The 14,941-nt window shown below is 46.4% G+C and overlaps 1 protein-coding gene across 1 annotated transcript; it reads right to left on the bottom strand.

Moving 5' to 3' along the window:
- Nucleotides 1-834: 834 nt before the first annotated feature.
- Nucleotides 835-7,718, bottom strand: LOC104040319 (regucalcin). The gene is made up of 6 exons (XM_009506186.2): nucleotides 7,550-7,718; nucleotides 6,877-7,059; nucleotides 5,228-5,443; nucleotides 3,576-3,707; nucleotides 2,722-2,876; nucleotides 835-1,456 (listed from the first exon to the last, which is right to left on the bottom strand). Exons 1-6 carry the CDS (start codon nucleotides 7,713-7,715, stop codon nucleotides 1,406-1,408), a joined length of 903 nt encoding a protein of 300 aa, XP_009504481.1. The 5' UTR covers nucleotides 7,716-7,718; the 3' UTR covers nucleotides 835-1,405.
- Nucleotides 7,719-14,941: the final 7,223 nt, after the last annotated feature.

Genomic DNA, 14,941 nt, shown 5'->3' on the forward strand with positions numbered 1-14,941 from the left:
TGTCAGCATTTTCCAAAGTGCATTTCACTTACTCACATGCAAGATGCTATTTCTGCCCTGTCCACAGACCATGCAGGAGAAGCAGGAGGAATAGGTGAGCAACTTCTCTACTTCCATTGCTCACCTGCTCAGTCTGGCCAAGTTTTGGACAGGACCTGGCTCACTGCAAGTGTGCTGATGCCTTTGGGGAAACCCCAAATTCAAGAGTCAACTTTAGTGTAGTCTTTGGTGTGGGAGAAAGCCCTGAACAGTTTGGGCAAAGGGAGAAATGTCGATAGGCCAGATGTGCCCTCACAGAGAAGAAAGAGGAGGTGAGGGTAATGCAGCAAGAAACCCAAGCAGATATATACAGCACTGAAGGCAGGGACAAGGACTTCAAACTCAATACTGAGCAATATGGACCACAAAGAGACAGAAGAAAGCTGACAACAAGTGAGATTACTTTAAGTTCAAAGAGTAAACTGAGAGGAAAAAGAAAGAGAAAGAGGGAAGAGAAGAATGGAAATCGAAAGGGAAAAGAGAAAAAGGAGAAAAAGACAAAACAGGAAAGGAAGAAAGAAGTCTTTGCATATGCATGCAATAAGAAGGTGAAGCCATGCATGTGATAAGAAGGTAATGGAAACCAAAGGAAAGTCCATGTGCCTATGTGCAACTATGACCCCTGACAGGATGACTCTATGGAGCATCGGTTTTCGGTATCACAGGCCATCCTGGTAGCTCGTAGACTGTTTGTACCCTGACAGCGTGTGGTCACTCAGCATTTTCATGGTAATATCTGAATGCAGAGGATAAGAAAATCTCTAAGCATATTTTAAATATGGTTGCATAGTTTATTTTCAACAGCACAAATGGTGTCCTAAAGACAAGACAGAAGCATTCATGACAAGGCAAATGGAAATGGGCTAGCAAGGATGTAAAAATGGAGTCTGAATACTACAAATAAGTCTGCTCACCAAGAAAACACCTCAGGGGGAGTCACATAGCAGAGGAGCAGTCCAGTTCAAGTCATCACTCTTAAAATATTTATTAAAATCTGCCATATCATTGCTGGTACATCACTGTAACATGAAAAGACAAGCCAGGAGTCAGATTCTGCTTCGAGAACCACAGAGCTGAAAGTCCAGGGCTGGTCATCAGAAAGTTCAACAAAACTAAGCTCAAGCTTCAAGAGGCTTACGGGAAGTCACAAAAACTATCAAGTGTACCACAGATTAACTTTAGCTCTCTAACCTATTGCATCATGCCACGGGCCCACAGAACATGGAATATCTTCAATTCCAAACAAGCATGGTCTTAAATGTGGATTTAGAAATCCTCACACAGATAAATTCTGCAGTTCATTAGACTTCTTGTCAGAATTACTACAAGACGCAAGCATTTCTTCCTTGTTATTTAGTATCAATGTTCAAGCAGCATAGAAATTCTGTGGGATCCCTTTCACACCCAGGCCCGTTATCTGTTTAAAACAATAAAAAATAAAAGAAAGGAAAAAGATAAATCTCCAACTGAGTACAACATTCAAATGTGGTACAATAAATATCATAGCAACCTACCCTTTCTTCAAGAGGAGCCCAAAAAGAGTCCTTATATGGAGTTCTTTAGAACTCTTCGAGACCTTTAAGATTATCAAGAACCACTCGATAATTTTGCTAATTTACACGTTATCTGCAGCCCTTACATGTGGTCCTTTTCTCTATATTAACCAAATGAGTCATAGCAACTTTTAATGTGCTTTTCCCATGCAAGACAAATGTGAGTTTGAAAAATACCAACTCCCTTCTACAACTGGAGAACTGAGGAAGGGAGATTAAAAAGGCAAGGCTCAAAATTATCTTTTGGTATTTAACTTTTCTGTGGGCTCCTAAACTCTGCTGCTTGAGAAATCTATCAGTTCTTGGCCATGGGAAATGTGTTCCAAGCACTGCTTTCAGCTAGAAGGTCACAGATCCCAGATTAGATCCCCATCCTTCCTGGAACATGTCTTCATCCTATTGCCAAATGGATAATACAGTTTGGCTTAGCCATTTCCCCTCATTTACAACCCTTCCCTTTCATGCTATGGTCAACTTTCAGTGAATGATGGCACTTGCTGTTTCAGAACTGCAGTTTATTTTCCTGATGTAGTTTTTACTAATGGACTGAAAAAATGAAGAGAGAAACAAGTTTTGGATTCAAGAGTCCTTGACAAAAATGTGAATTATTAGTTACTCAAAACACAGCACCAACTTTTAACAGATTAAAAAAATTCCCAGAATTTTTGGGGTTGGAATGCAAAGCTTTGCTCTGGTGAATTTAAGCATTCAATTTTTAAAGCAGCAATCTGTGTTGTGAGTATTTAGATACCCTGGTTCAATTAAAAAATTAGAATTAAGGGAGTGAAATTTCCAAAACTGGTGAAAGATATAGGAGCAAGACCCAATTCCTTATAGTGCATTACAGAATAGGGCAGACCCAGATCCACTGGCTGACTTCAGATCCCAGCCGCATACCAACTTTGGCTAACCAACATATCAACACTATTACTAGAAACTTCTCCACATCTTCCTTCCAAATGCATGAGCAGCTGTGCAAAAGCAGCTGTGCCCATCCAGGGGATGAACAACATATCTGGACCAGCACATCAGGTGAGCGGGATGAGCATGGGCAGCTGGGAGGGCACCTGACTCTCCAAGCACAAGGTTTGGCAGGTCTGATGTGTAGAAAGAAATAAAATCTGCTCACCTTGAAAATCTCTCCTGCGTGAGGTTCCTTGGCTAAGGTGGCCTCATCCAGACCATCATATGCAGAAGTCACATACATTTCTGAGTAGTCTTTTCCGCCAAAGCAGCAAGAGGTGATCCTCGGAGTAGGTAGCCTCACAGTTTGGATTCTTTTTCCTGGGAAAAAATATGTGATTGTTTCCTAATGTCCATTTTCTAGGAAACATGCAAATATGAGTGTACTTTTAGTGCATGTGGTGCAGCTGTGGCATTTACTCAGAAGGCGTCTCCCTTTCAGACAGGCCATATCCTAAAGGATATGTTTTGTTTGTGGGCAAACAAAATTCTTTCATCTGCCTCATCTCTAACTATTTTTCAGCCTCTCGCTTACATCTGTGAGGCTTCATTTCCTTTTCTCAAAATGAAACAATAAAGTGTCTGAAGCCAGGAAGGGCAGAGACACCTGGACCTGGGGTGGCTGTCATCCCCTAACAGCCTTTCCCAGTTAAACATTCCAACACTGAGAATTTTTTCTTTTTTTATTTGCAGGTTTACAATGTTTCTTGCAATAGATAAGCAGTGTTGTGTTTTGTGTGGGGTTTTTTTTTTGAAAGTGGCATTATTAAGAAGTGGGTGTGCTGCATCAGCAGACCATAGGAGCAGGGGTACTCAATGTTGGGAGGCAGAACAGGGAGCAGCACTCTCCATGTGATCGGGGCCTGGACCAGCGATGCTCATGGCAGCCCGTGGGGCAGAGATGAGCAATAAATGACACCTTCGTTTCTCACCTTGGAGCCATTCCTCCTGGCTGTCTCTCCTCTCGTGTTTGTGCCACGTAGGTGACACTCAATATGCATGTGCTGGTGGAGGCCTTACCTGTTTCTGGGTCTATACGAATTACTCTCCCACCATCAATACAGGCCACCCAGAGCTTCCCTTCTGCATCAATGCACATCCCATCAGGCATTTGCTCCTCCTTTTCTAGATGGTACAGAAGTTTGGGGCAGGCTGCAGGGAGAGTTACGAAGCCAGTGTTAGGTGGGCTGGTACCAGTTCTGTATCAGAACCCAGTCTAACATCTTCAACACTCTTGGAAACAGATACATTCATTTGCTGTGACAAAGACATGCTGCAAAATTTGTATCACATATGCATTTAGCAGATGTGTTAGAAGCCTAACTTAGCCTGGAAGAAACAAGCCCCCAGCAGAGCCATTGTGGTTTGGGATTGTACTGAATTAGGGCTCCTGTTATTCTACTGAGGAAGATAACAAAATGCCTCTGTCCATCTTGTTAACCCACTAGCTGACCACCATACCATGACTGCCACAAGCCCGGTAATTTTTTCTGGACTTTAATTGCTCATGGCAGCCTGGATGTCTCTCTATGAACAATCCATCACATAAGTAATGACTTGAACTTAAATGTTGGTAATAAATAATCTTTCATGGGAAAAGATCGAGAACTTTACTTATTTTAATGGCCAGTCAAGCTACCAGTTTTGATTAAGCCTGGGCACCAACTGCTAGTGGCTTAGGCTGTAGCATGGACAGGTTGGTGGGCAAATGCTTAGACCATGGAGAGGTGCCCACAGGCAGCCGTCTGCCTGTTCTGACCCAGCATCTTATGGCCATGACACCATCCAAAACCAGTCAGTCACCAGCGTAAAGCCACGGCCAGGAAACTCAAACTCGTTGCATTTTTGTATTTGGGGGAGAAAAAGTAACGTTAAGTCTTCTTTAGAAATCTTGTCTCCTAAAATCTGTAGAAATAGATGTTCTCTTGCAAAACGAAATCTGAGTAACTGTAATTATTTGTGCGATTTTCACTCATGATTACACAAAGTCCACATTGATTAGAGTACAAAGGCATTTCAGCCACTTAAATTCCCATGGAGTATAATGGGTTGATACAGCACAAAAATATTTCACAGTGTTTTGAAATAAGGTTACATCTGGTTTGCTTGCATTTACATTTCCTTTTTGCAGATAGTATAATAAAAATATTTGTCTAGAAAACGAATGTAAGTGAAATTTGCCAAACATCTGAAGGCAATTTTAATTTCAGAATTGGGAAACTTCAGTCACAATGATAACTTGATTCTTTAAATACATTTCTATATTTCTGCATGCACATTCTGTATTTGTATTTGTATTTATGGAGCTAGTACAATTGAAGCATTCCAGCAGATGGCACTCAAGAATAAATAGCATCCTACAAGCTAATTGTATTTGTACATTTATACTCTGCAGTATAAATGGCTTCTTCCCTGCAACGCCTTGAACAGGTCTAAATATAAGCCATCGATCCAGATGAAAGTAAGTTCGAAGGACTGTCAAAAGTTTGTTCACCAAATACACCTGGTTTGTAACTGAGCTTGAGAAAAATCACAGTCAGCCTGCTGACAAGCTGTAACTAGAAGATATGAGACCTGTCAAATAAATTGCTGCATATTACATGCCCAGGTCTTGCTGCAGAAAGGGTAAAGCACTACACTACTTGTCACTGAGTTTAGAAAAGCAAGTGTACCGATCTTTCCAGTGTGCACATCATAGCTGAAGGCATGCACAGCATATGCCAGGCTGTCGATGTGAAAGAAGGTCCTGTGGTCCAGGGACCAATCCAGACCATTGGAGATGTCCACCTGGTCTAACTGTTTTATTACCGAATGGTCGGGGAAAAGGGTATAGAGAGCGCCTTGCCGCCGCGCTCGGACCCCCGGTGCTGTCTCTTCAGCCATCGTACCTGAAATGGCAACAGGAGCGCTGGTTAGAAAGCAGAAGCTTGCTCCTCATGCCCAATCAAAAACCTCCTCTAAGTGTTACTAAGAGGTCCTAGGGAGAGAGGGACTAACCCAGTCCCGTCTGACTCATGAGAAGGAGGAAAAGGAACGGGTCAGGAAGAACTGCTCCCTGCAGAGGTGATCCTGGCCAACGAAAGGACTAGTTTCTGTGTTGCCATGTGGTTTAAGTCATAGACACCAAAGATCCAAAGGAGCACCGCGATGCGCTGGGGGCTGAGGGTTCACTCACAGCAAAAGCACAGATGCAGGCAAGCATCACAAGCTCTTTTTGTTGTTGCTCTTTGTAGGCTACTTTTATCATTTAAATAGACTGTGACCTTAAAATACAGGTGCTGTAAATCACAGTTATCTCAGAAGCAAATAGAGAATACCACAGAAGTGATATTTTTTCTTAATTTATGCCTCTGTGTTAGTTAGTTTCTGATACTCTCTTCTCTGGAAAGGAGAGAGCTCTGCATTGACGGGACAGGAAGCACTCAAGGGGGGCATTTACACCTTCTTTTAACTGTGACAGACTGTCTCTGTGGCCTCTCCTTTTAGAAGACCTCATGAGCTTGTTTTACAACACTTGGCCAAAACCCCTGTTGAAAGCATTGATCTGCTATGCACAGATAGCAATAGGTGTGCAAAGCAGGTTTTTCTCTCTTATTCTTGCCCTTAACTCTAGTGCCTCAAGTGTAACCATGAGTCAAACAAATTTCCTGATTTTCTGGCAAACTTGAAATGAGAAGAATTGGGTGGTTGGGGAAAAAAAAAAAAAAATCAAACCAAAAAACAGAGCCATTTTCATTCCCATCAGTCTCTCTCCACTTCCAGCCCAGATTGCTGTGCTTGGCTCATCATTTATATGGGATTTATACAGCAGGATCCTGGCTGCATTGCAATCAGCGGCAAAAGTCCCTCTTGCCTTCAGGAGGCCAGTTATCTCTCCCCACGTCCCTGTTTCCCATGGGCTGACCGGGGATGCTGTACATGAAGGGTGCAAGCTGCAGTGCATCTTCTGCTCTAGGAGCTGCATCCTCCTCTACACCTCCAAAAACCTTCCCACCTGAATGAGCCCTTCACCAGCTTTTCACCTCCCATGTAGGCAGACGTTTGAAAAACACCATCCTCCAAGCAGAAGGGGAGATTTGCTGCCAGACAGCCCTTGTCAACAGCCTCTGTCCTCATTTAGGTCAGAGGATGTGGGGTTCCTTGTCCTCCTCTGCCACGCAATAACGGAGCAGAGCGTTCACATGACAGCTCATGCTCGCAACGGTGGTTTTTGTAGGGAACTCAACAGAGGAATCGAGAACACAGAATAAAATGCACTTTATAAAATACACTGTAATTAGTTCCTCTTTGCTCCAGAAAAAAATCTCTGCCAGGAACTTACCAGCAAAAAACCTCCCCTTTGGATCCACTTTCCCGTCATTGAACCTGTTGTTGGGTTTATCCTGCTCGAGCTCGAGGATGGTGGTGACCACCTGGGTGTCCCAGTCCAGAAAGGCAAACCTGGTCCCCAGGGCAATGACGTAGCCCCCACACTGCCGCAATGCCACCGAGCCAACGCGGGCATCTGCAGGTGAGAGGGGGCGGGAGATGTTGGGCAGCTCCAGGGCCATCAGTCAGTGCTACCCCTCCCCAGTTCACCAAAGGCATCTGGGCTTGACTGGGACATCCCTGACCCAGGAAAGGCTGAGCTGATGCTAAGATCCTTCTCCCGTGGGATTGTTAGCACACCTTACTGGCTCTATGTTCTCCAGATCTTTCCACCTTCTGGACAGACACATTAGGACTGTACGTTTTCCTCTGCAGATCCCAAATGAAACATGCCTTCCCATTTGGGCCTAGCAAGGGCAATATGTGCATGGACCTCCACACCTGAGCACAGCCCTCCCCGCTTGGTTGGCTTGCGGCACACCGTGCTCAATAACACGTCATGGGAGGGCAGGGCATGTGGCCCCATGGACAGTAAGGGAGGCCACCATGCTGTGGGACTCCTACCAGGAGGGGTGGACAGGGTGGGCAGAGAAGACTCTCAGGATGAAGTAAGTACGGGCTCTTACCTACAGACACACTCTGTACCTCATTGGTGAGTGGGCTCCAGCGGCAAACTTTCTGTGAGTTAATGTCTACATAGACAAGTGCGTTCTCCCTTTCTTCCCAGACGGGGCACTCTCCCATCCTGTTCTTCTCCTTCACAACAGATTCAATTTTGATGGAGGAAGACATGGTCTGAGAGGAAGAGGGTGAATAAAAGATTTAATTATAAGCTCTGATTGTGCGAATTTTTCACACCTATGATGCTTAAAAGCAGAGTTTGTAAATGGCAAAGCCCTCCCAATTCCATATGACAGAGTAGTTTAGGAGGTTCCTGTGACATTTCCATGGTCTCATGGCTGGAACTGAGCTTGAGGCATCAAGGCTTCTCCTTAGCGAACTCTTCCTAGGCAAGAGACTTTAAACCAGAGCTGTTGATGATGCACCTGCTTCCAGGCAAGAGAGCGCTGGGAACATGGCCCAGAGCTGGGACCAACCTGTCAGCTGGGGGTTGGTGATCCCAAATGTCCCCCCAGACCATGGGGAGGGACTGGTAGACAGCAGCACCGATGGGTCAGAAGCTTTTTTGTGGAGAAACAAGGCTCTGCCTTTTTAATGCAGAAGCATTGACTTCCTCCATAGGCAGATGTATAGACACCCATAATACCGACTGCAGGTTGCCACGGAGGCCGCTGCAGACCAAGTGCCTGTTCCCACACCAAGCCAGTGTGAATATGCAAACACCACGGAAGGCTCCTGCCTTTGAAATCCTGCTGCTTTGTTTTCCCTCCAAGTGTTTCATCCTCATCAGCCCCCTCACTGCCCTCGCCATGGCTCCAACCCCTGCCACGGACTCCAAATTTCACCTCGTGCCAGGCTGAGGAGTGTAATTACCCCATTTGCTGCTTCAGGGGCAGGGCCACCTATGAAGCCCCCATCCCGGGTGCCTGCTCCTGCCGGGGAGCGTTCATGCTCCATTTGTTCCATCCCCCCATCCCCGTTGCAGTGATGACTCATGTTTATGTTCAGACCCCACTCCATGCCTTCCAAAACAGGTAGCTCGGCCCCTGGACCTGCCCTGCCACTGCTGCTATGTGGGATGTGAGCAATAACCTCCACATTTCAGCTCTTACAAAAGAAATGGGCCTACTCTCTGCCTCAATCGCTGCTAATGGAGATGCCACCTTTGCTACACCCCTCGCCTCACCTCGGCACATTTTTTTCCACAGATCGGAGAGATATTTCTTGGGAGGCAGCCAGTCCCAGACATAACACTATTCCTACAGATTACTGTCTTCAAGAAGGCATTGTTTCCTAGTAGGTGAGCTGGTGATAAGGTTTACAGATAATTAATTAGCACTAATGTGCTTCAAAGTATGTGGGAGAAGCCATACTCACTGTGAGGGGAAGGCCCAGGGCAGGGGACCTGGGGCCTTCCCTGCTCCTCAGCCCCAGGCATGCACGGCAAGGAGTCACGCAGCCAAGGTGAGGTCTAAACAACCCATTTATCAAATATACCCTTCCAAGAAAAATGGCCACGAGAAGCGAGGCAGCAACCTGCTCTGGCGCAGAAAGGCACAGGCAAACAGCATCACTCTAAACTGTAAATGAGGATAGGCAGCAAGATGCCAGTAAAACCTCCTAAAACCTGTTAAGCCATGCTCAAGCTGGCGCAGTGAGTTTCTTTTGGGTTAATGTTTTGTGTCATGTGGCTGCCATATTTGCAACCTGACGCTTAGGGACATAACTCTGACTTTATGGTATCGTGGTCCAGAAAACGCAGAGCTGCTCTCGCCCCCACAGGAAGATGGGGTTCAGTAGTAGCCCAGCATCTGTGCCGCTCACCCAGAGGCAGAAAGTCACCAGATCGGAAGCAGCCAGTGTGTATTTGTCTTGTTGTTTGTTTCATCGGCCCAACCGAGCCTTATCAAACCTTCCACTTCCCACCAGCTCCCCTTTCATTTACTGCCCCTTCTCCAGCTTCTGCAGCAACAAAACAAGGGCTGGCAGATAAGCCCTGGTGAAATACTGATTCACAGACCTGTCCTGCGTGCTGCGTGGGGAGTACGCAATCACGCCGTTGCCTGCTGTTTCGCAAGGCACAGGCAGGGGAGAAACCAACCTGCCTGCACCAGCTGCCTGCTTACCCCTGTCATGCCCCCGCTGCGACACTGGGGAGACCTGCCCTGTCCCGCAGAGCCCCAGCATGCATCCACCTTCCCCAGCCTCAGCATCTCTCCCTTCCACCAAAGAAATAGCTCCTGTGTGCCCCAGCTGTGAGGTTTTTCAAACAGCTGAATATTTTGGCTCAAATTCCACCTCTGTTTTTAAGAGGAGGACAAGTAGAAGGGAAGGTTTGTGCCTTGCTGGCTGAGGTTACACTAATTTTTACAAGCAGCTGAAAATGGAGGCTTTTAACCGGAAGGGTTGTCCAACCCTAAGAGGCATCACTGCCCTCCAAAAGAGTCCCTGCAAGCTGCAAAGGATGCAGCCCCCAGTCGACCCCGCCGTGGCTAGTGGTCCACCTCGTCCTGTACCCTCCATGCTGGCACCCCATGGAGCTATGTAGCAGCAGTGTTTCACATAATGTAGCATCTCAGAGAGAAAAATGAGGAAATGACCCTAAAAAGCCCAGTTCAAAAGGTTGTGGCTTCATCACTCCCCAGCCATCCTGCCGCCTGGCACCTTTTTGTGCAGCACCTCGCACCCTGCTTGCCACAGCGCTGGCCCATCAGAGGTGAGCATGCAGGGAGAAAAAGAGCAATTCCAAGCAGAAAGCATGAAAGCATGCCATGTTGTCCCCAAACAAAATCTCTGAGGATAAAATCATCATGTTCACCATGCCCATAACCTCTCTGCAACATTTTATTGACATTTTAGCCTCCCAGGCTCATGCCCAAACCCCTCACAGAGAGCAAGAGGCTGATGGGTGTCACTGAAATGTTTTCCAAGATAAGCTGTTTAGTTGTAAGAATTTGGAGACCATAAGAAAAATTTCCTGGTAGGAATGAAAAACTAATGCACAAACATCCAGACTTCCCCAAAAAGTGAAACCGCTTTCTGGTAGCTATCTGAAAATAGCCTTTCTAATCCTCAGTCCCCATCCATTTTCAAATGATCTTGACAAAAATTGGTCATTTCAGTACCCCTAAGATACAGGTAAAATACAAACTAATGACTGGCCTTAAAAGGTTTCTTTGCTGTTTCCCTCTGTCCCCCGTGCAAGCACAGACCTTTTCCTTTTTAATTTCAAGCTGAAGCTTTGAATAAGCAGGCAGACAGTTAAAGCTTTTAATGGGCGTACAGTGAAACAACAGCCTGTGCAAACCGAGGAACTTTAAGAACCCTTCTCCCTTGGTCAAAGCTGAATATTCATACAAAGCTGGAGTACACCTATGTGAAACTCTGAAGTTCATCACAACAACACACCTGCTGAAGGAAAACGTTGCAAGACCTGGGTTGGTGTCTCTTTTCCAGCGCTGGTCCAATGAAACCGGCTGCTGTTTTCAGCGACAATTAAAAATGTGCAATAGTTGATGTTATCTGCACTGAGCAGGTAACCTTTTACATTTTGTATTCAGTCAGCAGTCACATGAATGATGAGGCACGGACCAAAGCCCTTCTGAATGGTCTGGTTTATGGTGCCAGCAGCAGAACATGTGATGGGGAAAAATCCTTGCTCAGTATTTTTCTCATATCATGAGAGTGAAAGAGGGAAACTGAGGCGCTGCACCATTTCGTTGCCCCAAGGGCTAGAACAGTCTTCCTAAATTTAGGGGCAAATTAATGTCTCGGGTGATAAAAAGGGGAAGTTAATAAAAGGTGCAGGGGAGGATTTTGTAGTACTTTGAATGATAAGGAAAAATAGTCTGGTGATTAAGGCTTATTAGCATCCTTAAGACTTGGCTTGTATTCCCGGCTGTGCCACAACCTTCCCCTGTGCAAAGTCACTTGCTCTCCTCAAAGGGCTCCTCACCTCGAATATGCAAAGCCCGATCCCTGATCCCTGCCTTGGCAGAGAGCTGTGAGCTGCTCCCTGCAGCACGTCCAGGGAGGGGCTTTGGCCAGGGACCTTCGGCAACTGCCATGGATGCTGCAGGACGATGATATATTGCTTGGCTTTTAAGACCTTTTTTAAGATTTTTTTTCCTTCTTTGGCATCTGCCTTTTTTGGCAGATTTTCGCCGTCTGTGGGAGGCGAAGGCAGAAGGTGCCACGTGCCTTCTCCCACCCAGCCCCGCTCAGCAGAGGTAGGTGACAGCAGGTCCCCCCGCAGCGGCTACTCCAGCAAGGCGGGACCAGGGCAGGCTTGCTGTGGGGACAGAGTCCACGCCAGGCAGTGAGCCAGAGCCACCACCAGCGTTTTGGAGTCAGGGCACCTCTCCAGGTCCTGCCTGCTGCAGCAAGGGGGGGAGGCAGGATGCAGGTTGCTGCTGGTGGTCACTGCTCCCACCACGCTCAGCGAGGGCAGATGCCACATGAGAGGCACTCATGCCCCAAACCAGCATTCAAGAGCAATTCATTTCTTTACTCATGCAAGACTTTAATGATCATTTTATTTTGTTGTTCAAATGATTCATGGGATGAATATTTTTCCCAGATAAGTGAATAGCTGAGGTGGACCTTATATTATCCTATCATAGTCACCATCAATCCAAATTTGGAGATTAAAAAAATTACAGCCCTAAGATGGAGACAAATTCAAACATTTCTAGCAAAAAAAAAAGCCAGTAATATTTCCAAGTCACACTCCTGCTAAGGTTGCTGCATTACAAGCAGAGTGGTCATAAGCACCTTGAGAACCCTTCTCAGCCTCCCCTGGTCTCCCAGCCTGAGCCATTGGCTCCATCTCATTTCAGCACAAACCCTCTGCCTCTGCTTGCTCTCACATTTTTCACATTAACCTCCACTTTCCTTCTTTTAACCTAAACAATAACTTTTAAGGGAGGTTCATGTAGAACAATATGCATTTTTTTCACAGCATTTTCAGCTGGAAGACATATTTGAAAGGAAAATCCTGGTTTACGATCATTTTAACTGCTTTAATTTGAAAAGAAAAGCAACTGGTTCTCAGCTGAAAAAAAAAACCAAACCAAACAATCATCCTTTTATTCTGCAAAATATTTCCCAAAGCATTTTTTAAAGGAATTTTGATGGAGAAAACCACATTTCCCATCCAGCTCTTTTCTTCTGGTGACTTGACTGACTTTCCCACCACAGGCTGTGGCAAAGTAAAATCAAGTCACACAGAGGGAGGAAACATTCTCCTTGCGGCAACTGAAGTAAAAAGCATACACTGCTTCCCTGGCGAGCAGCTCAGATGCCAGCTCATTGGCGGTGCTAGGCAGGATGGCAGCTGTGAAAACACTACCAGAGCTCATCTCTCATTTACTAGGGTGGCTGCAAATGCTCTGGGGATGCCCTCACCACATTTTGCACAATCTCTTATTCCTACCCGGCTGACTTCTAGGCTACCAGCACAGGTATCATATTTCCCACCCTCGGCACACCGTTTCAGCATCCCCATGTCTACCTTTCCAGAGGTCAGTCACTTTGGGAGGAGACTCAACTCAAAGGCTTTGTGGTGGCTGTCGACAAGCGGTGCAACCCTGCAGTAGCAGGTGCATGTACTTGTTCCCAGCCAGCCAGCTATTCTTTTAACTATTTCCACAACGTAAAGAGCCTGTCCCTGCCACATTCCTCGTTTGTTTCTAATGTTGCTCGGTTGCTAAGCAGAAATTTATAGTAAAGTTGGCTTAAGGCAGCCACATGCCCCTCTACCTCTGGCTGATGCCCCACCGCAGCATCTCCTTCCAGGTGGCTTCCTCTCTCCTTTCCCACTGCTTTGGTCTCCTCTGATGCAACTCTTACCACTTGTTTTTACAGTCCCTATATTTTATCAGCATAGTGTAGTTGGGAGAGTGTATCAAGGCATTAGCACACCACACATATTAATGTGGTATTTAAGTAACCGTATTTGTCTTCTGTTACCTACAGGCATGCTCTCAGACAATAGCTCTGAATTTGTTCCTGTGGCTTTACAAATATGTAGTAAATCCATCTCTCCCCTCTTTTTTTTCAGAACTCCCCAAACTACACTTGTGTCGCTTATTCCCCTCGAGGGTCCATCCCAGCCTTCATTGCTCGAGAAACAAGACTTTGCAGATAATTTGGTTGTCCTGATCTCTTAAAGTCATCCTTCACCTACAGAGAGCCATCTTTTGTGGCTGTCTCTCTCTCTGAGACAACAACAGACATGGTTAGAGTTAATCAAGACATAGTTATTAAAAAACCCCAGGCAGGCACAGGTGTAGCTACTCACCCTGGTGATACCCCACTCGGCAGCGTTGTCCAAAAGTGAAACCAAGGCTTATCTTCTTCTGGCTTCGCCCTTTTGTAGGAAGGGCCTGGTCCCTCCCCGGTGCTGGAGATGGGAAGAACAGGAGTTCCCCGGACAGTCAGTGCCGCCTGCTTTTATTTTGGCAGAGCTTTTCTGCCAGCAAAGGATTACTTGAGTTTTCTTCAGCTTGGTTGGGAATAAATACGCTTCACCTATGACTATAGATTTTGGTCACGAGGGTGAAGAAACCCTTCAGGGCACAGCAGCTGCTCCTCCTGATACAGCCTTTCCTGTCACTGGGTTCTTGCTCAACCTTAATTGAAATCAGTGCAAGTCTTTGATCAACGAGGTGAGTGCCATTAATAAGCAAGGGATTAAACAAAAGTCAGGAAGCCTTCCTAATTGAGGGAACCGGCAACTGCTCAGCTCCATTTTGCTGGATCCAGAGCTTCGTCATGGGACTAGAGTCAAAATATGCCAGCAGCGCCTGCCTGGGCTCCTCGGGACTGGGGCGCAGGATGCAGCTATGGCCTCTGCACTGGAGACTGCAGCAAGGCACGCTCCCAGGGCATTTCAGCAATGTTAAAAATACAACTCTCTTGGCAGAGTTGGCTCTTCCTGTTCATGTGATGCCCGTAAAACCAGCATGACGAAGCCCAGCAGGCAATCTTACAGAAGGGGGAGGTGGCATTTATTTGTAAAAGCTCTAGAGAGCTTATTTTACCTGCTCCGGCTCCCACACTCACAGAGACGTGCGTGACCCAGACATCTGCCCAGGGCCACCCACGCACGGCTTGGACGATGAGAGGCTCCAGTGGCCATGTCCTCTCTGTGTCCGTCAGGTGCCTCTTGGCCAGCAATGACCAACTCATCTTTGACCAGATCTTTCATGCCTCCACAAGCTGTTGCTGTTATCTTTCTGGCTCAGCAACAACAAAAAAAAGTGTCCTGTTCTGTGCTGGCAATCGCCGTACCGCCATTGTGGTGGGGTGAGCACAGGTACAAAACCTAGCGGTGCAGGAACCTCTGCAACACGATAGCGATGGTAGAGGGAGCTTTTCTGTGTTTATGCCTACAT

Source organism: Phalacrocorax carbo, chromosome 1, assembly GCF_963921805.1.
Source record: "Phalacrocorax carbo chromosome 1, bPhaCar2.1, whole genome shotgun sequence".
In the NCBI taxonomy this organism is placed as follows: domain Eukaryota; kingdom Metazoa; phylum Chordata; class Aves; order Suliformes; family Phalacrocoracidae; genus Phalacrocorax; species Phalacrocorax carbo.